The sequence below is a fragment of the Globicephala melas genome, chromosome 3, assembly GCF_963455315.2.
Source record: "Globicephala melas chromosome 3, mGloMel1.2, whole genome shotgun sequence".
Lineage (NCBI taxonomy): Eukaryota > Metazoa > Chordata > Mammalia > Artiodactyla > Delphinidae > Globicephala > Globicephala melas.
This window is the reverse complement of record NC_083316.1, coordinates 149627776-149650458: the sequence shown is the minus strand read 5'-3', so window position 1 is coordinate 149650458 and position 22683 is coordinate 149627776. Positions and strand designations below refer to the sequence as shown.

At 42.4% G+C, this 22683-nt stretch overlaps 1 protein-coding gene across 5 annotated transcripts in view; it reads right to left on the bottom strand.

Moving 5' to 3' along the window:
- Positions 1 to 2876: 2876 nt before the first annotated feature.
- Positions 2877 to 22683, bottom strand: part of SFXN1 (sideroflexin 1) — a 46565-nt gene continuing 26758 nt past the window's right edge. For 3 of the 5 annotated variants that reach the window (XM_060296623.1, XM_060296621.1, XM_060296624.1), the window contains 10 exons: positions 22227 to 22397; positions 21411 to 21509; positions 19805 to 19880; positions 19128 to 19213; positions 18081 to 18208; positions 15227 to 15276; positions 8750 to 8822; positions 7795 to 7844; positions 7336 to 7383; positions 2877 to 3816 (listed from right to left, as the gene is read on the bottom strand). In XM_060296623.1, coding sequence (XP_060152606.1) covers positions 3754 to 3816; positions 7336 to 7383; positions 7795 to 7844; positions 8750 to 8822; positions 15227 to 15276; positions 18081 to 18208; positions 19128 to 19213; positions 19805 to 19880; positions 21411 to 21509; positions 22227 to 22397 — 844 coding nt within the window. In that variant the 3' untranslated portion in view covers positions 2877 to 3753. Of the gene's footprint in view, positions 3817 to 7335; positions 7384 to 7794; positions 7845 to 8749; positions 8823 to 12378; positions 12966 to 15226; positions 15277 to 18080; positions 18209 to 19127; positions 19214 to 19804; positions 19881 to 21410; positions 21510 to 22226; positions 22398 to 22683 lie in introns of those variants that run through there. The other 2 variants (XM_060296625.1, XM_030829893.2) reach the window with 2 other exon arrangements.

Here is a 22683-nt window from a genome sequence, read left to right as displayed (position 1 = left end):
AGACCCTTCTTCAGATTCCCAGAAAGAGCCCAGGATGAACCCGATGACCATATGGGGACCCTTCGCTGGTGCCAGTTGTTCTAGGTGATGGAGCTACGGCCGTGGACAAAACGGAAATCCCTGCCCTCGTAAGCTTGTTGACCCTACGTCCCTAAGAACGTCAACATTGAAGCTGGAAGCCTCCTTGGAATCTGGTGAGGGGTAAATACGCAAATTCACAGAGTATTAGAAGTTGATCTGAAACTGACCCAGTGAAGCTCGGGTCCCTGGGAGCGTCAGAGATGTGGCACAGCCAGAACTTCTCCAGCTGCGATGCATACGGGGATCTCAGGGCTCCTGTTATCTGGCAGATGCTGGCTCAGCAGGTCTGGGCTGGGGCCCAAGAACTTGCATTTCTAACAAACTTGGATGTTGCTGGGCTATGGACCATACTTTGAATATCTAGAGTTTGATACTTTCTAACATCACTAACAGATGTAACCTGACCTTTCTTTGGCTTTTAGTGAAATTCTGAATACACAAGAATACACCAATTTGAAAAACGAATGTTATTGGACTGTTCCAGTCGTTTACACTTTTGGACAGGGCTGTAGATTCAGGTGTCAGACCTTGGCTGCCACTATAGTTTTCAAGCGACCAGGAGCAGCCTTGAACTTGTACTACTTGAAGCCCCAGCCTTCTCATCTGTGAGCAGAGACTTTCCTACCTCTGTCTCATTTAGGCAAAACCTTAATTGTTGGACGTTTTAAAAGGATGGATTCAAGTGTCTCCCCGTGGCCACTTTAATCTGCTACTTTTAGTGAAGTTGTGGGTTATCTCTGGGGAAGCTGCCAAGATTCTGAAATCTTACCGGTAGATTGATATACTGGCATTCTGAATGCACGTCCAGCATCTGTAGACGATTGGCAATCATCCACTGAATGGTTACTCTGTGCCAGGCACTACGTCAACCGCTGTGCTGGAATTATCTTGTTTACAACGACTCTATGAGGTAGATTCAATTATTCTCTCCAAACGATCTAAACTAATAAAACTGAAGGTCACAGAGAATGTCACCAGCCCAGATATGTTTATTTTAAAAGTGGGTACAACCAAGATTGTACCGGTTCTGACTCCTAGGCCCAAGCTCTTGAATATATTTCAATAATTTAAGTGATAAACAGAGGTCCTGTAGCAACACAGAGCAGAGACGTGACCACGGTGGGTAAAATGCTCAGTTCTTTTTTACGTCTCTTAATAAGGCACTCCCCAATCCTGGGCTGAATTTAGATTTTCTCTGTGAACTATGGTAAACGCTAGTCCCACATTAGAATCTGACAAACAATATAAAAGCAAATTGACCTCACCACATGTGTAAGGGTGTCAGTCATCAGGGTCTAAGGCAGAATCTCATTCTCCCTGTCATAATGAACGTACCTGGAATTACGCTGTGTGGGGCTGCCGGGGGGTGGGGGTGGGAGCCTCTATGGTGTTCAAGAAGGTGGAAAACTGGTAGCCAGGACTAGAAATATATTTCCTGCTAAAGGCATAATACAAAAATGTCTCTTCATCAGGAGTTACTGATGGTACCCAGATATTAAGTTAGAATGAAAGGTACCATTGAGTATAACATAAAAACTGCATCATCCTTTACATACAAATAAAAGAGAGAATTTTTTTTCATTCTGAGTTTATTTAACATTTCATCCAGTTGAACTGAAATAATACATCGACTCCAACACTGGCCAGACACTGTGCTAATACTGAAAAAAAGCTGCCAGTCGTTTAATACTTACAGTCATAATTCTTTATATCATGTTGCTAGAAATATTAATAACTATTTACCTTTACAAGCATATTGCACTTCATGTGAACTTTTCTCCAGAAGAGGTATTCCTAAGAGATCAGCAAAGATCGCCAATCTTGGTTCATTTTGTTCCTTTATATAAACCATGATTCAACTATACAATTCATAGTTCTCTATAAAAGCATCAAGAGTCAGAAGCTTCAACAGATGATGTTTAAAAAGACACATCTCCAGGCTCATTATCCCTTTTGTAATGATCCTTTGGCCATCTCATCCTGGTGTGTATTAAAATTTTGGTCAGTTTGTCAATCTTCCAACCAGGCACTCATTAATTTTTCAACGAAGGTTAAGATTTGGACATGGAGCTGCCACCTGACTGGGGGTAAGCATTCTGAGATTAGCTGGGGCGAGTGGGGTAGGCCTCAAGGGCTTTAGTTTCTTGTTAAAAGTGCCCTTTAAGCACCTCGTGGAGCTCTGCCTTGAATTTCCTGCTTTTACCCATTTTTAAAGAGAAGCATCTATGGCCACAAAAGACATCCAAGGCCAGAATGTCATGGGGAAGCTCTTTTGCTTCAAATGGCTTAAGACAGGAAATCTAAATGAGAATATTCCGGCAGTATATAAAGGAAGGCTCAGAGTGGCCCAAAACCTTCAGGTCCATTCATCGTTTCAGAGAAAAGAGAAACACAGACACGAGGCACACCATTTTTTCTTTATGAGGAAATTCAGTCTGGTCACAGTGTCAGGAAAAATTTGCCCAAACTAGTTTCTACATTCTGAATTACAGATCGAATCGAGTGGTCTATACTCAGTGAAATGACCACCTCACGTATGCCTTTGAACCTCTACAGAATTGAAACATAATCTATTAACATTAAATATATTATATGTGAAGATACTACAGATGATGTAAACAGTGGTCCATGGGTTCATTATTTTCAAACAGGGTGGAATGTAATATACAACATTCAAGTAAAATTCATTGAGTCATTGATTCACATACACATCATTTCCGTATCTTTCTGAACGCCAAAGAGATCTACGAGGATGACAAGAAAAGACATGTAGGCAGAGGGAACTGTTCTCTCGCTTCTAAAAAAAAAAAAAATCAAACACGCCAGATTCAACCCAGTCATACAGCGTTGGTTTCGAATATACTTCCAAAATTTGACATTTGTGCATTTCCGTTATTTGATTAGTTGATTTAAATGATTGAATATAAAGTCAACAAGTGCAAGGTAAGATTGATATCTTCATAAGAATGTAAAATAGAATAAATTTCAAACTCAACCGAAGAAATCCACCAGCAATACGAAAGCATACAGCTGTTGACAGCAGGGACCTTTCACAATTGTCTATCACTCTGACTTCCGGGAGGTGTATGAAGGAGCTTTTATCCTACAAATGCAAAGAACTCATCATCTACTTCGGGTCGCCTCCAGCCCGAACTGGGCAGGAAAGTAAACTGTCCTTAATATTTACGAGTCATTTTCTTTTACAGTTTAGCTTCAGAGCTTTTGTGTTTTCTCAACTCACTACTGAGCTCTCCTTGATTTGAAACAAGAGTAGGATAAAAATTCAGTATTTTAAACAGATTTCCTTTTCATTGACTGACAGTCAATATACTGAACATCTACTCTATGCCTAGCGGTGCTTTTGAAAACTCTGGGTGAGGGTTGGGATATTGTCTTTGAAAAAACAGTGACTATAAAAGCTACAGGAAGGGTGTTTCTGTAAATTGTACCATGATTCAAATGTAAGGGGAGGCCACCCCAGGTGCTGTGCTAGAAGTAGCAGCTTGACTCTAAAAGGCTAACGTGGATCGTTAAAAGGTATCTGTTACCTGTCGACCAGAACCAGGATATTCCTTACCAACTTGGCTACACCACACTTGTGGTTGGTAGGATCCTCTGAAGATGTTTCTTTCCCTACTTTATAATCCCTTGTTAAAGTACACGCGCCGTAATTCAGGATGGGTCTCTCGGATCCTGGCTTGCAGCTCGGCCTCCAAGCTTGTCACAGACATGGAACTGGGAGAAGGGAGAAACGACAGACAGGGTCATTCCACGGGCGGAGGTGGGAATTAGAACCTGGAGAGAGGAGAGAGAGTAGCCCCACCCACCCCCCGTGACTGGGACAACAGAGTCCTGTTTGAAAAATGCTTCACGTGCCCAGAAAACGAGTATCCTGTTCCTCTCAGAAAACTGTCACTAAATATCAAAGAAAGGCACCATCAAAACCCAACACTGAGATACGCTTTTTACCTCGCATCTTATTAAAAGCCTTAAAAACCACTTTTGCCAGCAAGGAGGTATGGTGATGACACTCTTAGACCCTGATGGTATTGGAAAACAACCTGTGGTCACGCCACTTCCCAAGGAAAACAACATAAATGTTCACCGTTAATTAAAAAAAGATATATGCACTCAGTGGAATTTTTTAGCATTACAAATTCACTTGCGTTAATCTGCTTTTGTCCATTGTACAGTAAAACATACTTATTCTAAAACTTTCAGAAAATACTAAAATGTATGAGAAAAAACATCTCTTGTTGACCACTGTTAGTGCTTGCTTTATACTTTAAAAATGTACTTGAATGTTTTATATGTGCATATGTATTAAGGATGAAGAAAAACTGTCCAGAAAAACTGTGGACATTTTGTTATTGAAAGCAACTCATTTGCCCCTTTCCTGTTTGCCCATTTCTGTTCCCCTCTAATCTTAAAAGAACCTAATGACAGGGATGAGATCACTAGGCGATTAGCCTAACTCCTGACTTGTGCTGTCCTGAATGCACACCATGCCTTGTCTAACCTGTTGATTCTTTTCCTAGATAAAAAGAAGAATGAAGAAGTAAGCAGTTAAAAAAATGACTAGCTCTCTACCTGCAACGAATCTCCCTAAGCAATCCCGCAGGCAGATCATGTGGGCAAGATAACACGTGAAGAGAGTCAGCCAGTCTGCACTCAACGCAACGGAGAATGATGCAGAATCCAACCTCCTGCCTCGATGATTCGCTGAGATTCTTCCCCCTCCATTTTTTTCCCTTTAAAAACTGTCATGGCTGAGCAGAGTCATCAGAGCTGGTCTCTGGACACAAGTCCACCATCTCCCCAGACCGCCAGCTTTTATGATTAAAGCACCTTTCCTTTCTACTGACACTTGCCTCTTGAATTATTGGCTTCTGAGCGGCAAGCAGCCGAACCTGGGTCTGGCAACACTATATAATTAGTCTTTTAAAAAGATTTGTTCTTTAATATAGTTGAGATGTGGTAAACTACGAGGTCGAAAAGGTAGGAGGCCTCTTGCCTTCCAAGATGGCCCACACTCTGTCTATGGAGCGTGTATCTCCCTGAATAAACCTTCTTTCACTTTACTACGCCTTGCTCTTGAATTCTTGCCTGCACAAAGCCAAGAACCCACACTGGGTGGCCATCCCAGGGACGCAGACATGACTTGGGATGTGACCATCCTCTCGTACCCCACTCTCTTTCCTGCAACATCTTTCCTGGCACCCAATGCGGGGCCTCCAAGGCCATAATCTCGATCCGCCTATTGGGCTATGGCTCCCCTCTGAAGGGTGGCTGGGACTTACCCTGAGCCATGGAGATTCAAGCAGCCCGTTAAGGGGCAGCTGACGTCGCCTGCAGGACCTGGCAGAGACCAGTTCTCTGGCCGTGAAGAAGCGCACTGAGGCCAAGGCTTTCCCCCTCAGTCTTTCTCATTCTCCTATTGCTCTATCTCTTTGGACTTGAAAAGATCCACCCAGACGACCACCAAACATCCAAATTAAGACTGCGCGGCAAGTAATTGACAACTTGGTTGGGTCTAAAGAACTCCTGCCAGGGGGCTTCCCTGGTGGTGCAGTGGTTGGGAGTCCGCCTGCCGATGCAGGGGACATGGGTTCGAGCCCTGGTCTGGGAAGATCCCACATGCCGCGGAGCAACTAGGCCCGTGAGCCACAAGTACTGAGCCTGCGCGTCTGGAGCCTGTGCTCTGCAACAAGAGAGGCCGCGATGTGAGAGGCCCGCGCACCGCGATGAAGAGTGGCCCCCGCTTGCTGCAACTAGAGAAAGCCCTCGCAGAGAAACGAAGACCCAGCACAGCCAAAAATAAAAAAATAAAATAAATTAAAAAAAAAAGGTAGGATATAGATTTATAAACATATGCAAAAAAGAGAAAAATTATGAATATAGAAAAAAACTAGAAAAAAAACACAATGGCTTTTTTTTTTCCATATAGTGGGAACTTGGGTAATTTTAAAATCATGTTGCTGATGATAATGATAATGGGTATGACTTAGTACTCAGTTTCGGGGTCCGACATTATGCGTTTTAACCCTTATAAAAGCCTGGCAAGTCAGGGATTATCCTAATTTTCCAGATAAGGAAACTGGAGGTGTAACTGAGATTTGAAGTCAGATCTTTCTCGACCCAAATGCCATGTTCCTAAGTCACCGAGCGCAAGGTCAAGGGCTGAACACACATTCCAATGCGATATACTAACGAAATAAACATGTCTTACCTTAAGCCCTGAGATTCTGGGGTTTGTACAATTAAATAGGTATGAACGCTCCTCTTTAGGAAATTCATCTGTATTGGGCTTCAACAGAGGTGCTGAAGGTCCCGCCCTCTTCAAGGGGGGCTTAGCTGTAGGCATCAAGGTGATAAAAGTTCCCTCTCCTTGAAATTTAAATCCCCAACTGAGAACAGTGGGGGTCAAAGGCAGAAGTGAAAGACCGGATAAAAGATGGATTTTTCTATCAGGTAGAGGGACCTGATGAAGTTAGTTCTAGAACAGAATACCTCATCCCAAACCCACTGTGAAAGCCTAGGGCATTAAAGGCCATGTGTTTGGGGCCTGCTGGCCCACGAAGGATATTACAAGGGCAGGAGTCTGGTAACACAAACCACAGCAAAACAACAAAATGCTGCTCCTCTGTGCCTTGATGTTGGAATAGAAAAAAGCTGAAGCCTTAGATTTATGGGATGCTGATTTAAGGCCTGTCAATACAGTTCTTACATCAAAGGCAGGATTCAAGGGCAGCTTGTGATGAAAGACACGTGCACAATCAAGCTTTTAAGGCAAAAAGAGAAAAAAAAAAGAAAAAAAAGAAAAAAAAAACCCTGAGTAGGAAGAAGGGAAGCAAATATACCAACCACCAAAGCTAAGTGCATATAACTGCTGTCCCTGGGGGTGGAACTTAAATTCGAATATATCTGCATTATAGACGCATTTGCCAATGGATTGGACATCAAGCCATATTTACATTCTTATAAGAGCAAATTGGCACCAGAGTTAACCTGAGTCTTACACAAGAATAAAGAATTTTCAAATGTAACAGTAGCAGGTAGAAAAGAGCTGGGCAAAGAGAATTTTGATATTAGACAGACATGCATTTCACTTCTGCCTCTTATCTCTTCCTTTTAGAGGCTTGGCTTCATTATCTTTTTGAGACTCAACTTTCCTACTAGTGAAATGGACCTGTGTCTTCAACTGGTTTTTAGGATTAAAACGCATGACCACTCTGAAGAATAACAAATACATACCTTTTCTGAGGAAACAGAGCACAGCACAGAGGTGTAGCAAATACCAAACTTAAAAAAAAAAGGAAAAAAATCAGAGCATTTTTGAAATGGTCGACTTTTCAGATTCTTTTTTATTATTTTACTTTGATAACAATGCCCTTTCTTTCTTTCAAGTATTATGCTGCCTCACAAAAATATGTCCTGTTCGTATAATTTTACTACCAAGGACTGCCAAAATAATTTTTTTTTTAAATCAAAGAGATAAAAGGAGTTTAAAAAAGAATCACACAAATAGCCCCAAATGTTGTAGGTTTCTCTAAAGACAGCTTATATCTAGCTAATGACTGGGACCATAAGTTCCAGATGTTCTGGGATGGTCTCATTTTCAAAACGTGTGTCCCATATTATCCCTCACATTTCAAATGCTGTATATTTATCTTAAAAAAAAGAAATTAATGACATCAAAGTAATTCTACTCACCAGAAGCCAACTAATCCAACTTGAATAGGCGCGCTCATCCATGGGAACCTCTGTGTTGAGAAATAAATTATTTTGAGTACTTTTTATACAGGCTCTTAGAAACAATTTCTTCTGCTGGTTAACTGGGACAGAAACCTCGCCACATTACAAGATCCAGCTGGAATGCGATTAGTGAAACGCAGGGATAACACTGTAACAGCACTACAGTTAGTCCTGACTTCCCTCTTCGATCTGCTCATGAATGCACAGGCAAAGATTAAGCGGCTTCTCATTTTTCTCCCTTGCACATATAATCTGAGAGATGCCTGGCTATATGGGAGTTGGAGAAATGGTTATCACTTAGCTATAATTTCTCTCCTGGCTGGGGGTCTGTAGAGCGTGGTTCCAAGGCTGGAAGACAAACAAAATTGCAATCAAATCTCTGCCCTACCAGTTCATCCCCACTGTGGGAAAAGGGCACGGTCTCCAACCTTTGGTTCCTTCTCTGCAAAATGAGGATCACGACAGCTTCCTCAAAGCGTGTGAGTGAAGATATGCCAGATAACATTCATAAAGCACCTAGCACCGTGCCCGGAACGTAGCAGAAACCCAACAAGTCTCCCCCCTCCTCCTCTGCACCTTTCCTTTCTTGGTTTTAGTTGCTGTCGGTATGGCTAAAACTATTGCTGGCATGACAAATTTTTGCCTGTTACTTTTTTGTTAATGGAAATGAACGAGTTGGTTGGTCTTTTAGAGAATAAGTGCTGTTAGATTTTTAGTGTTCAAAAGGGAGTTTTAAAAAAGCATAATATGCAACATAAAGAGCAACGAAATATATAGATTATATCAATAAGGCCACTGAAAGAGCTGCAACCAAGTTGTGAACGGGCTGTAATGAAATCAGCCAACTTAGTTAAGTGTCAACACAAGCTGTTAAAAGATCATGACCCCAAGGAGGCTTGTGTGACAGGCATACCCTGGTCCCCGAGCAGACTCCTCTGGCGAAGAGGTACATCACATGGGTGAACGTGAAGGGAGAGAGGCGTGGACTGGAGAGGAAGGGAGAGATGTCATCAAGCAGAGACAGACCATGGAGCTCGCACAGAGGGGCCCCACCCCTCCAAGGAAAGCAGGAAAAGGAAATATTGTATCTGGGGCAACTGGCTCTGTCTGATGATGAAGGATTTTCATAAGGAGATGGTAAATCCTCTTCCTAGCACTTCCCAGATGTGTGTCATCTGTGCGGGTACACAGACTTGGTGATGGGAAGGCAAGCTAAGCCCTGAATGAGATCTTGAGGGAAGATGAACCCATGAGAGCCCATCCTCAGGTCAAGTGGACTCTTGAACAGCTGTGTGTAATCTCAACAATGGATGTGTACAAACCAAAGGCTGATGGCAGCTTGTGCAGAGGGTTTTGTTGGAAAGGCTCTTGGTAACGACAAGGATCCTGGAGAATTCTGATCTCTCCCATGAAACCCAACCTGGATGTCATCCCTCCTCCCGACTCCTTCCCAGCATACCATCCTGCCTCCTTCATCCCTACTTCTTAAACAGAACTTAGTCTGAGATTAAATAAGTGAGCTGAGGATGTTTGGTTTTCCCCTAGATAATCACAGAACTCCGTGAGGGAGGGACACACCTTATTTAGCACAGAATTGTGCAAACAGAGGATATTTTAAATGAATTAAAGACAGTAATCACAAGTTTAAAAGATATATATTCAATGAAGTAAGAGCTCAAAAAGTTGATATGAGTAAATTCTTTCTCCTCCCAATGATTTTTCCTCCAACAGCTTTATGAAATACAATAAATTGCACATACTTACTGTGTATGATAAAAGTTCTGACCTAAGTATTCAGCTGTGAAGCCATCACCACAATCAAAATAATTAACACAGCCATCATCCTTCATGTTTTCCTTGTTCCTTGTGCCCTTGGCAATTCCACCATCTTCCCTAAACCCTGTACCCATTCCCTGGCAACCTCTGATCTACTTTCTGTCATTATATACTAGGTTATAATTTCTAGGATTTTCTATACAGTATCTACTTTTTTGTGTAATTGTTTTGAGATTCATTCATGCTCTTGTATGTATCCATAGTTCAGGACTTCTTATTGCTGGGTTAGGTATTCCACTGCATGGAATGTATTGCTTTGATACTCCATTCATTCTCCTGTTGAGGAACATTTGGATTGTTTCCAGTTTTGGGCTATTACAAATAAAGCTGCTTTGAACATCTGTCTTTTATGGACATATGTTTTCATTTCTTCTAGGTAAATACCTAGGAGTGAAATGGCTGGGTCACATGGTAAGCATAGGTTTAACTTTTTAAGAAACTGCCAAACTCTTCTCCAAAGTGGTTGTATCATTTTACATTCCCACCAGCAGGGGATGAGAGTTTCAGGTCCTCCACAGCCTTGTCAACACTTGTTATGGTCAGTCTTTTTGATTTTAGCCATTCCAATAGGCATTTAATGGTAGCTAATGTGGTTTTAAACTTGAATTTCCCCAATGACTAAAGATACTGAGCATCTTTACATGTGATATTATTTTATATCTATATATACTTGGTGAAATGTCTGTTCAAAACTTTTGCCTTTAAAAAAAAAAAAAACTGGTGAGGTAGGGAGGGTGGGAGGGAGGGAGACGCAAGAGGGAAGAGATATGGGAACCTATGTATATGTATAACTGATTCACTTTGTTATAAAGCAGAAACTAACACACCATTGTAAAGCAATTATAATCCAATAAAAAAAATGCAAAAAAAACCCAACTGCGTTGTTTTCTTTAAAAATTATCGAGGACTCTTTATATATTCTGGATACAAGTCCTTTATCAGACACATACTTTGCATAAATTTTCTCCCAGTCTGTTTCTTGTCTTTTCAATCTCTGTACAGTTTTCAAAAAACAGAACTTTAACCTTTTGTTGAAGCCCAATTTGTCAATTTTTTCTTTTATGGACTGTGCTTTTGGTGTTATGTCTAAGAAATCTTTGCCCAAGTCTAGATCTCAAAGATGTTCTGCTATATTTTCTTCCAGAAGTTTGACAATTGTAGATTTTTACATTTAGATTCCATGAACTATTGGGAGTTGATTTTTATATATGGTACAGTCAGTTCCCTACACATGGCCCACATCCCAGGCAACCTGACCATCTACAAGTCTCTCGACAAGCCATGCTCTGTGTCTTCTCTGAGCTTCTGCAAAGCAGATGTCCCTGGCCAGTTGTCTTCAAGCCTCTGCCCACCTCGGGCAGTTGGGGGCGAAACCTCTTCTATGCTCCCTCTGTGCCTCACGCTGTACTCACCATGTATTGGAACCATTTGCCCTGTGCCTCTCCCCACCCCCATGTTATATGGTCCCTGAGAGCAGGGCCCAAGCCCTATTTCTCTGATGCTAGGACCTAGCACATTGCTTGGCACGCAACAGGCAGTCAACAAAGGGCTGCTGAATAAAATAAATGAATGAACAAATAAATGCTACATTCACACTCCATTAGCAGACGATCCTGAAAATCTACTGAGTAGACAGAGCTGTCCACTTTTATTAAAGAAAATATAAATGAACTAGAACTTAAGGAACGAGCAGCTGTTATCTGACCCAGACCGTATCAACTTTATTCCCAATGAAAGTGCCAGCAAAGTAGAGAGACCACAGGAGCTATTCTTCAAGAACACTGTTGGGAAAAGCACCAGATTTTAAGCAGTGAACTTTTTGGTTTACTGCAAAGATTTCTGTGAGTCACCTGCCCACAGCTGATGCTTTTTGCCAGCGCTCCATTTGGGAAAAGATAAAGCGTGGGGGGGAAGGATGAGTCATGCCGAAGGCTCCCCGAGCTCACCGTTTAAAAAAGCCAAGAACATTCAATTCATTTCATGTTTGCAGAGGAGTCTGGTCATATTCAAGGTAAAAGCCCAGATAAGTACATCCTTGCAGAGAGGCACATCTGGCCGCTGGAGCTGCGGGAACAATCAGAGGGCTAACCGACCCAGGCAGATGCCACCCACATGGACATGAACGGCTGAGGAAATGACCTCTAAGCCTTTGTAAAAGGGCTCAGAAAAGCCTGCCCTTCCAAAAAGCATGTGAAAGTGCTTTGCAGATGGAAACATATGGATAGGAAGATAAGCTGCTCTGCCTATGCTTTTGTAATGGCCATAGGTATCAGTGAAGTCCTACAGTCCTCGCTACTTGGGCAAAATGCAATATTTTGGTGTAACAGCAACCCTGAACATGGGAGTGGGATGTTATGTCTGAAGAGCTCAACGTTTAGCTATTGCTTTTTCAAAGCATCATCCTCCACAGAAGTCCGAACGAGTTCAGCTGCAGCCAGACCCTCTGTAGCCAGCGAGGTGCTCAGACTGACCCATGAGCTATTCTGACCTCCTCCCCCAACCCTGCCCCATGGCTTCTGATGCCAGCGGCCCCTTCCGGTTCCACATGAGGCCCTTCAGTAGTGGAGTGGGGCGGGCAGAGGGGAATCAAGGTGGCACACCTCTCTATGATTATTGAAGGGTACGGTACCAAGCAAAGCTGAAAACCACAAACAAAAACAAGGGAGGAAAACACAATATTTATTCATGTATTGCTGTGAAAAGCCTAGGGCAGTGTGGCAACAGTGGCTAACCGCTGGTATCATTTGCTGGTCGCTTCATGGAAGAAAATGCCAGGCTGTATCTACAGCAATTTCTGTCTGTCCCAGCAAGAAAATGATACAATATGCCCAGCTATGTCTCCTGCCCAGTGTTTGTCACCAAGATATGAGAGTAACCGTGGCAACTTTTCCAACAACGCTGAGACCCCAGGAGTTCAAAGGCAGTTGGGAGAGTAAAGGACCAAGTTCATTTCACATGTCTTCCCCAGTGACCTAACTCTTTAGCATGAATGTAGGTTCGAATGCAGACTTTCCTACGGAATTTCTGGAATCCCACGCCATGATCAGCTCACATGCAAGCAGCCACGTGTGCTCAGTATCCACAGCCTGGAGTGAGACTCCGGGGAATCATGTCCCACCAGCAGCGGCAGCTGGCAAGATTAGGAGTCTCCACTCCAGAGCCGGGCTGCTGACATACCTCTGCTAACTGGGTGCTGGGTGACGTTTGAGAGGCAGAGAGAAGGGGATGGGAAAGCTTCCAGGGTGGGGACACACTGTCACTGAAGGTGGCCTCCCAACTGCTCTCACGGTCACCTGCAAATTCACGACAATCATATATTATTGATGGAATGACCTACACTTGCAAAAGTATTCCTCTCTTGCCAAAGTTCACTTTCATGCCAGACAAACTAACATGATGAGATGACAATTTCCAAGCCTTGTTATCTACCCAGAAATCTGGTCTTGCTTTAAAAACCTGATTTTGCTTAAATTCCATGGGAGGGGGAAGTTGGGTTTATTAAACACGGTTTTTGATTCTCCATTGTTCCCAAAGTTGGCATGCCAATACCTGAAGAAATTAACAACCAGGCAAATCCAAAGGTTGCCTGGGTCAACATATGCCCTTGCAGAAAGACTATAATCCTAATGACTTATCAGATCAAGAGCCAGCAGAGAAGAACCCAGGGCATCAATTCCACGTCTGCAAAGTTACGGATCCACTGGACGGGTCACTTCCTATTAGCATCCTGGAGGATAATGTCGATGGCCCCCTTTCTAAGTTCATTTGATAGGTTTTCTCCCTCAAAGCCTAAATTACGTCCCATAAGGAAAGCAGGGATGGATAGAGGAAGGAGCATTAATTTTCTTTTTTTTAGATTATTTGAAAAATCACTGAAATGTCAAAGTTGGTGAGTTTTAGATGTTTAAATAATTTAGTAGTTTTAAGATCTAGTCACTGTTCAAGCACATACACTAATTCCTTTGGCAGCTTTAAAGAGTTCATCTGTTTACATAATTTGGTAATTTCAAGATCTAGTCCCTGTTCTAGTACATAAACTAATCCCTGAGCAGCTTTAAAGAATTAATCTTTTCTAAATTTTGCAGCAGAAACAGACTGCAGCAAAGCCTTTTCATGAATCCTCAAAATAAGGGCTTATCGAAGTAGGTAAATTATGTCCAATGAGGTCACATTTACATTTTGGTCATCACTAATAGCATTACTGATTAAATCAGTGTAACTGTTTTATATTTTTGTTTAATCTTACACTTAAGGCTATAGAAACCCTCACAGGAGATGGGACGGGGACTCAGAGCGCATTTGAGGATGCAGCCTTCTGGGGTGGCCCGGGGGTCTGTGGACACCCCTGGGAACGTTCCCAGGAGCAATGGGATAGTTCAATCACTACAGAGCCACTGTGACACCCTATCTTGCCATTCACATCGACATGTAAGATTGCCAGAGGAAGAAGCTCAGGGAATATAATCTGCTTACGTACCCAAAGCTCCCAAGGAAGACTGGGAGGGGGCTGCTGAAGAGAGGGTCCCCTTTCCCTCACATGGGGTTGGTGCGTCGACATGCTGGTCAGATGAGGCACACAACACTACTATTTTTTCAAAGCATCCTTTCTGGGCTTATTTTTCTAAGAATGTGATTGTATTGAAAGTATTTAGTGTTGGCCTGGATGGAGCCCATAGGGTGAATAAAGGTCAATGAACGTTTACCTGTTGGGCACTTAGAATTCTCCTAATCACAGAAATCATTCAGGAAGTGTTTGGTCTGTGAACCATGTCCTTTTTTCAAAGTCCGATACCGTCCTCTCAGTGTGACGGTTCTGTCGCTAAGACCCAAAACAATTCACCCCAAGAGAGCTGCAGTGTTTACAACACACCTGCTCCTCCAGCAAGGAACTGGACCCATTCCTCCCTGCAGGTGTAATGGTGTCAGTTTCTAGATACAGCAGGAGCCAAACGAGTCACCCTATCCCACCCTTTCCTACTTGTTACAAGAACTGGAAAGCTAAGATGGAGCATACATATGATTGCATTAAATCATGGAAGTTACAAAAACAATGCAGACAGTGCACAGAGATTTCTCAGTGACAGTTTCATCCTGTAATATTTTCAGACCCTGAGGGGAGGCGGCTGATAGATTAATAGATTATTAGATACGATCACCAAAGAAAAATACATCAGGGCTCTAAATTCAGTGTTCTGTGAAGCTACTACTCCAGGTTATTCTTTCCTTTCTGATAGTATGTATCGGGACTTACAAACACATCATTCCAAATTCACACCATCTCCTCATTATCATCTAGCTAGGGATCCGACTGCTGACTACGATGACTGTGTACCCGGGTTATAACCTCTCAAGAGGAGTGGGCAGCATTCAATAAATGAAGATTTATGAGAGCTTTTTCAAATATCTGATATTAGAAATAAAATATTCCCTGAAGTGCCCAATTGCCACTGGCCTTCGAATTCTTTACTCCCTATTCATGTGGGAAATACTTCAATTTGAAGTCTGAAAACAAACTGAAAGGATTGAGACAAGGATAAATAGAAGTGGGGCTTACCTTGAGAAAGGCTTTCTTTTCCAAAGTGTTCATGATAAAGGGAGGGATGGCTGGAAGTAAAGATAGATCCACTTAAATCTTCATGTCTATTTTCAGCTCACTTTTTTTTTGTTCCCCCCAACAATTTCACAAAAGGCTTATATTACTTTTAGGCTATTTTCGCACTGGCAGAGTAAAAGTAATTGCAATAATTCTTTAAAATACCTTAGTATTTTTTTAAAAAATCCATTGTTTCCATTCTCTAGATTTTTGAAAAATAACACAATGCTCTTTGCCAGCCAGAAAGTTTTATGATATTGAAGAGAACTTTATATCTAACATTAAATACACAACAGTACAAACATCAGGAACTTCTCCCTCCTATACCAATGAAACAAATGCAGCCTTCCTGGGGTGTCCATCCCACGTAGAGTCCAGTATAAAGATTCCTGCTTTGAGTCACGCAGACCACTTGCTAGCTGGGTGAGCCTGGAAAACAATTCTCTGAGCCTCAGTTTTCTGTTTTCCTCATCTATATAATAGGCACAATTGTATCAAACTAGCCAGGATGATTAGATGCAATGATGCACGTAAAACACTGGATAGTGTTAGTTCATTTATTCATGATTTTTATCAGACTAAACTGTCACATCAATTTCAATGTATCAATTACCTTTAGAGATTTCGCTGGGATAGAAAGATTGTGTTCCTTCTCCGGGGACTAAATAATGTTTAAAGTAACCAAGCCACTGGAAACAAAGTTGTTGGGCCGGCTGAACTTCAGAGAGGAGCGTCCTTATTTCAAAATGGGAAAGAACAAAACCAAAAGCCCACCCAGGGTAGAAGCCGGAATGGCCACCTTGATTTCGGCAAACTGGAAATCTGGGCTCAGCAGGTGTTCTGGGGCTGCCTCCCCAGCCTCCTCGTAGGTTACTGACAACGTGCTGGTCCCGGACTCAGGGGACTCCTGGTCTACAGTTCACGACTGTGGTTTCCACCATTCACTCACCCCTACGGTGCACACTGCTGTCTCATGAGGGCACTGAGGTGCTTCTTTGTTAAATCACTTAATGGTGGTTAAATCAGATAACCAATTAGCTGGAGTGCAATTGGCTGGAATGCGCCTCCAAGTTTTCTTTCATGCCCTTTTCTTCAACTTTCCTTTGCCCACTCCTACTTGTCTGCTGGTGAGCTTTCCCAGTGACAAAAGGAATTTAAAGACAACAAAAAATATCAGAGAGAAAACCTGACAGCACTTGATTAAGTATGCTTCTTTTGAGAGTTTAGTTAATAGCCAAGTGCTGTTTGCATCTGATTTAGACAAGGAAAGTAAACATACTCATTTCTCTCTGTAAAATATATATTTATATTTTTCTGCAAAGAGTTATGTACTCCCGGGCCCTCTGGTTTCTGAGTAAGTCTGAGAACCTTCTTGAGAGCCCTGGTCTGAGGGTAGCTGAAGAAGCCTTAGGAGTGGACCAGAGATTCTCAGGGGAACTAAATCACCATGGAGATTTTCTGCTTTTGGTTATGTTGAGTCCAGGCCCTAGGGACAAAACTGAGTCACATATTAATAGCTCCTATAACTAACCCAACTTGGTTCATGCTCTAAGGTTTTCCCATTGATACGAATAAATCTTCAGTAGAAGTTATTCCTATTCAAGAACTTTTGGAAGTTTCTTTTCAAGATTTACAAAGATCAAATTCTTTCCCTTCATATTATCATCACCTTCACTGTCACTGCCCTGGTCCAACTACCATAATCTCTTGCCTGCAGTAGTCAACAGCTTCCTGAACAGTCTCCAACACCATTCTTGGTCCCTCTTCAGCCTACTCTCAACGCAGGACCCTGAGTCACTCAGTTAAAACCTAAGCCGGATTATTATTACCACTCCTGTGCTCGAAACCCTCCACGGCCTCCTACCCCTCAGACTAAAAGCCAGGGCTCCAAACGCTTGCAGGGCCACCTGCGTTCTGCCCCCTGGGGCCTCGTCTACTCCTTTCTACTGTTCCCACACCCTTCTCTCCCCTCCCGCTGCACCTGCCTCCTGTGATGCTTCCGTCACACTGGGCACAGCTCCCTGCTCTCCTGCTGTTCCGTCTGCCCAGAATATTCGACCCTGGAACCACTGGGCTCCCTCGCTCCCATCTGTCCAGTCTACTTCTGTAACCAAGCAGGACCGCACGGGGTCTTCCTGGGACAGACCCCTTCCCCATATCCTCTGCTGCGTCTCCTCTCTGAAGTACCCAGCTAACAGTACCTCATGGATATTTCCCGAGTTTTTCAGATGCTAAAAACCACCACCCAATGGAAGAAATTAACTGTTTGATGATCATGAGCACGTAGTCCCCAGACCTTCTGGTGCCTAAGGATTGATAATGTTAACTGTCCTGTTACCTCGCCATCAACCAATCAGAGAATTGTGCATGAGTTGATCACACACCCTGTGCCCCCACTCCCTCACCTGGCCGTTCAACATGCTTTGCTGAGACCGTTCGGGGGTTTCTGGGGGCATGAGCCACCCGTTGTCCTTGCATGGCCCTGCCATAAACCTTTCTCTGCTCCAAACTCGCAACATTTGGGTATCATTTGGCCTCACTATATGTGGGGCACACGGACTTACGTTCGATAGCACTTCCACCCCAAGATCCCCAACCCTCTTCCCCGCCCCCCCCCCCCCCCCCCCGCCGCTTAGCTCTATAACCATCTCACCTATTCATATTTTACTTATTTTTGTTAGTTTTCTGCCTCCCCCGCCAGAAAGTAAGTTCCACTAAGGGAAGGGATCCTTTGCGGTTATTGCTCACTGGTGCACCAATGCTTGTTTGATTGAAACGTACCGAACAAATGAATGGATGGCAAAGCTCTACTCACCCATGCCGGGGGCCGCCATGAGGATCCTGGAGACGACTACTTGCGTGATGGCTTGTTTAGCGGCGTTTGCCGACTCGCCCAGGCGGTGCCCGTTTTCATCTGTGACAGGAATGCCAACTTTGAGTTCCCTAGAGAGCAAGACAACGGGCAAAGAAGTTCACAGGTGCCTTCGCGGAATGGCTGGAAACAGCACTGAAGCTGTGAAAGCCCGAGTCCCTACTTAATCCAAAAATCCACTCCGGTGTCATTTTTGGCACTAATAAGTCTATTTTTAAAACCACAAATATGCTTAATCCTCGTGTGATAGACACACAAGTAAAATAATGCTAGGAAACTTTGTAAAAAAAAAAAAGGTGTAGCATTTTGAACAACAATAGGACTCAACAGGTGAATATGCTAACTTAGAGATAAGGCTGATTTCTAAGCTCATGTGCAAATTTGAGCAACTTTCCAAATGAGAGATAGATATAATTACTAAAAAATAAACTAACTGTACTGACATAGGCGTCACAAGTACACGGAACTATTGCATATTTAACTATGGTCACTACTGCTACAATTATAGCTCCTACTGTTACCCTGTTTTTCGTTATCCATTCCAAAATGCTTTTTTCTTGTTTTTTCTTCTCCTTTAATTTTTGCCAGCACTAAAAAATACTTCCAGAGATATAGATTAATATTACTTGAAACCCCAAGAGAAAATTTGGGGGGAAGAACCTATTGTATAGAAGAAGCTTTCTAGGCATAGACGTAAGTTTGAGATCTATTTTTTAAACTTTTTATTATACAGAGGTAGAAAGACTATTCTAAACCCCATACGGCCATCAGCCTGCTTTAATAATCAGCAACTCAGAGCTGACCTTGTTTCATCAATGGACCCATCCTCACCCCCAAAACCAGATTATTTGGAAGCAGATCCCAGATCTCATAAAACTTCATCTGTAAATATTAAAATAAAACAAATTTATTTAAGTTTCAACAAAGCAGATTATTATAAGACCCTACTGTCAAGCACAAGTGTTCTCTAAGAGGGCATATTAAGCTTACCTTTGCCTCATTAATGGAATATTAATGCAATTAGCAGCAGCTACCGCAGCGAAGGGAACAAAGCGTCCTATGAGTGGAGAGACATGCTGCAGAAAAGATAATTCCAAAAGCAAGATCTTATTTTTCCTGTAGTACTGAATGCAAGTACTTATTTCTTCTTGAAAACCTCTACAAATGCAGAGTCCTATTTGTATAGAAACTTGGGCCAAGAGTACGTTCAAAACTTGGTTTCCTAGAGGTACTTTCTATTTCCAGCCTGGGCACACTGGGACAAGGCAGACTTCCAAGATATTTTGATGGCTTTATGTGGCTGATGGAGCAGGGGCTTTGGAGTCCCACAGTCTTGGGTTCAGATGCTGACTCCTCTACCTCTTCAGGGCAGTGCCTGGAGGTACCCAGCCCGGCACCCAGCCTCTGGTGGGCTGTATGGATGGGTGAGCATTTAGCATTGAATACACAGTGCCAGGTACAGACCAGGCTCTTGGCAGACGTTATTAGTGACACTCCTTCCCAAACGTATTGAAATATACACTTTAAAAAAGCAGTCGAAGATAATGACTATAATAAGAGAGTCATAGGACTTGAACTATTTTGAGAAATTAACAGAGAGACTTAGAGCCAGGCAGGTGAGAACAAATTAAGAAGCTTTACTGCTATGGAAATAAAAATCTGAGTACCTTGGTTAATGCATTGAGTCCTAGAGCTGTCGCTACAGCACCTGTTGTTGCAGAAACATAAGCTGTTCCCAGTTCACTGAAAAGAAGGAAAATGGTACATAAACAACAAGTGTGCGTCAGAAAACTCAAGCCCAACATTTTTGGAAGAAATCAAGATTAAGAATAGAGATTCCATAAAACATGACACAAATGAACTTATCAAAGAAACAGAAACAGGCTCACAGACAGAGAACAGACTTGTGGTTGCCAAGAGGGAGCGGGGTAGGGGAGGGATGCATTGGGAGTTTGGGAATGGCAGATGCAAACTATTATATATAGAATGGATAAACAACAAGGTCCTACTGTCTAGCACAGGGAGCTATACTCAACATCCTGTGATAAGCCATCATGGAAAAGAATATGAAAAAGAATGTGTGTATGTGTTAACGAGTCACTCTGCTGTACAGCAGAAATTAACACAACATTGTAAATCAACTGTATTTCAATAAAATAAATTTTAAAAAGGAGATCCCACAGAACAACATTCGTCATCACTCTACAAGTAGAGATATTCAGAGAAAAAGCACGCAGACCCACACAAAAATGGCATTCTTCACATAGAACCTAACTACCACGCCAAACGAGCAGACATAGAGAATACGCATGCGTGGTGGTGGGGGGGGAAGGAAGCAGGGACTGTGCAGCAAGCTACAAATGTGGGAAAATGCATATTAGCTTAAATGGTTGTAGCATATTTGCTTAAATAAAAAAATACTTCTCAAAATATCACTATACATACTGAAAGTAAAAATGCAGTGCCGCCATTCTAAAAATGACATCTTATGGTATAAAAAGACTAAAAGTCTCATCCTCAAAATACAATTAAGCCCAAGCCGTTCTCTCTTGCTTTAAAATAAATTCTAATTCAAGGATTGGATGAAATGAAGGTGTGACCGGCACTGCTGGGTTGCAGATTTCAATATTCTTTGTTCCCTAGGATGATAATAGAAGACTACAGATGGTCAAAAGCAATTTGAGAGTTAAAACAAAAAAGAAAACGCTTTGAAGTGTTACTAAGTTAGGTTCAAAGTTTTGGTTAACTAATCACTTTAGTCTATCTGAACATCTTTTCACAGGAGGCAAAATTTTAAATCCATTCACTTTCTTTTGGGTTCCGGAGGCGTCCTATTTTAAAGACAAGTCAGATACAAAATTCCCCTGGATTTCTGCAGAGATCACACTGTTGATTCTGCTACTTTTGATGTTGGTATCTGTCTACACCCACAGGGTGGTTGGGGGTACAGTGTGTCATGTCACACAGGCCAGCCCTGAGCTGCCTGCTGTGTGTTCTGTGGGGGCGAGGCGGGGATGCGCCCTAGGGTGTGGGAACCATGTCCTCCTACCAGAGCCACTAACGGCCTGGATGATGTCTGGAAAGGCAGGCTGCAAAAAACCGTTACCTACATAGAAAGGGAGGAAAAGAAACACTACTGAAAAATATGCTCCCTAGGATTCCAAACCGTATAAACAATTTGTACAAATATACTTTTTTAACCAGGAGAGCATCACCAGTGAATCAAATGAACCCCAGAGAAGTGCAGAGGACAGTTAAATCTTCCAGTCTTACTTTACAGTGAGGGGAGCATCTCCACTTCTGTTGGTGTAATTGACCACGGCATTGAAGGACTGGTTGATCCACTGCCAGAACAGCACTGCCGGTGTGGTCCTGAAACAGATCGATCCATCACATACCCACCAGCGCTTGTGAATCAGCCGCCATGCAGAATGGACTACATGAGCACCAGTAACCCGAGAGGAGATGGACTGGAGAAGGGAGAACGCTGGGTCCAGGACTGTGTGTTCTGGGTCAGAGGCCGAGGACCGGTGTGGCTGGGCAGATTTTTACCTTTTCTGATTCTCAGTTTCCTCATTCGTTAGATATGGATAGCAACAAACTCAGAGGGTTAGGGTGAGGATGGAGATAACTTATTTAAATTTTATCTTAAATTTGTAAGGGAGCCCAGCAAAGAGTGGGCACCCAATTAATGTGATTAATGTCAGGTCCCTTCTCTTAGGGAAAAAAGCCATTTGTAGGCTATTTCTGGTCCCTCCTCACTACATGTCTACACCTACACCTATACTTATACCTATAGCATATGAATGGATTAAACAGAATCTGCTTAGAGGATCTTTTTATTTTCTTTCTCATTTTCTTTTGGGTCTAAGATTTAGGGAGAAATTCAACCTCCTTTTGGGCAACAAGGAGAGTTCTACTCAACAGAGGGAAAAGGTAAAACAACCCCCTAGAGTTGCAACATTTATACAAACTGAAACGCCACATGAAATGACATTTATTTCGATTAAACCACTCACATAAAAAAAATGTACTTTAAGCTTCTGGAATATAAAGCAAACAAACTGTCGTTACATTGCCAGAACTCACCTATAGAATGTCATCATACAACCTGTGATGGTCATGTTCATTGGAACCTGAGCTGACATCCTTCCTATCAAGATCATCTTTTCACCAGTGTCGGGATGAAAAGCTGAATCATAGATGTACTTGGCTCTCCATAACTCATTTTCTGTGAGACCCGGAGGAACAATTCCTTGCCTAGGAAAACAGCAACAAATAACATGGTGATTGTTCATTCCAAATATCTCACCAGTGCTCTAGATACATGTAGCTAGAATGTTCTGGAGTTTATGTTTACCTAGAACATCTGTGTCTGGATGGAGTGACAAATCTAACTATTACAGAGTCAGGGAAAATTCTAATAACACAAAAGACAATAAACACTTAAAATGAGCACGTCAAACCCATAAACCTCAAATTGCCTATAATTTGGAAAAACAAAAGCATCTTGTATAATAGGGAAGTATTCAACTTTGAAATAGTC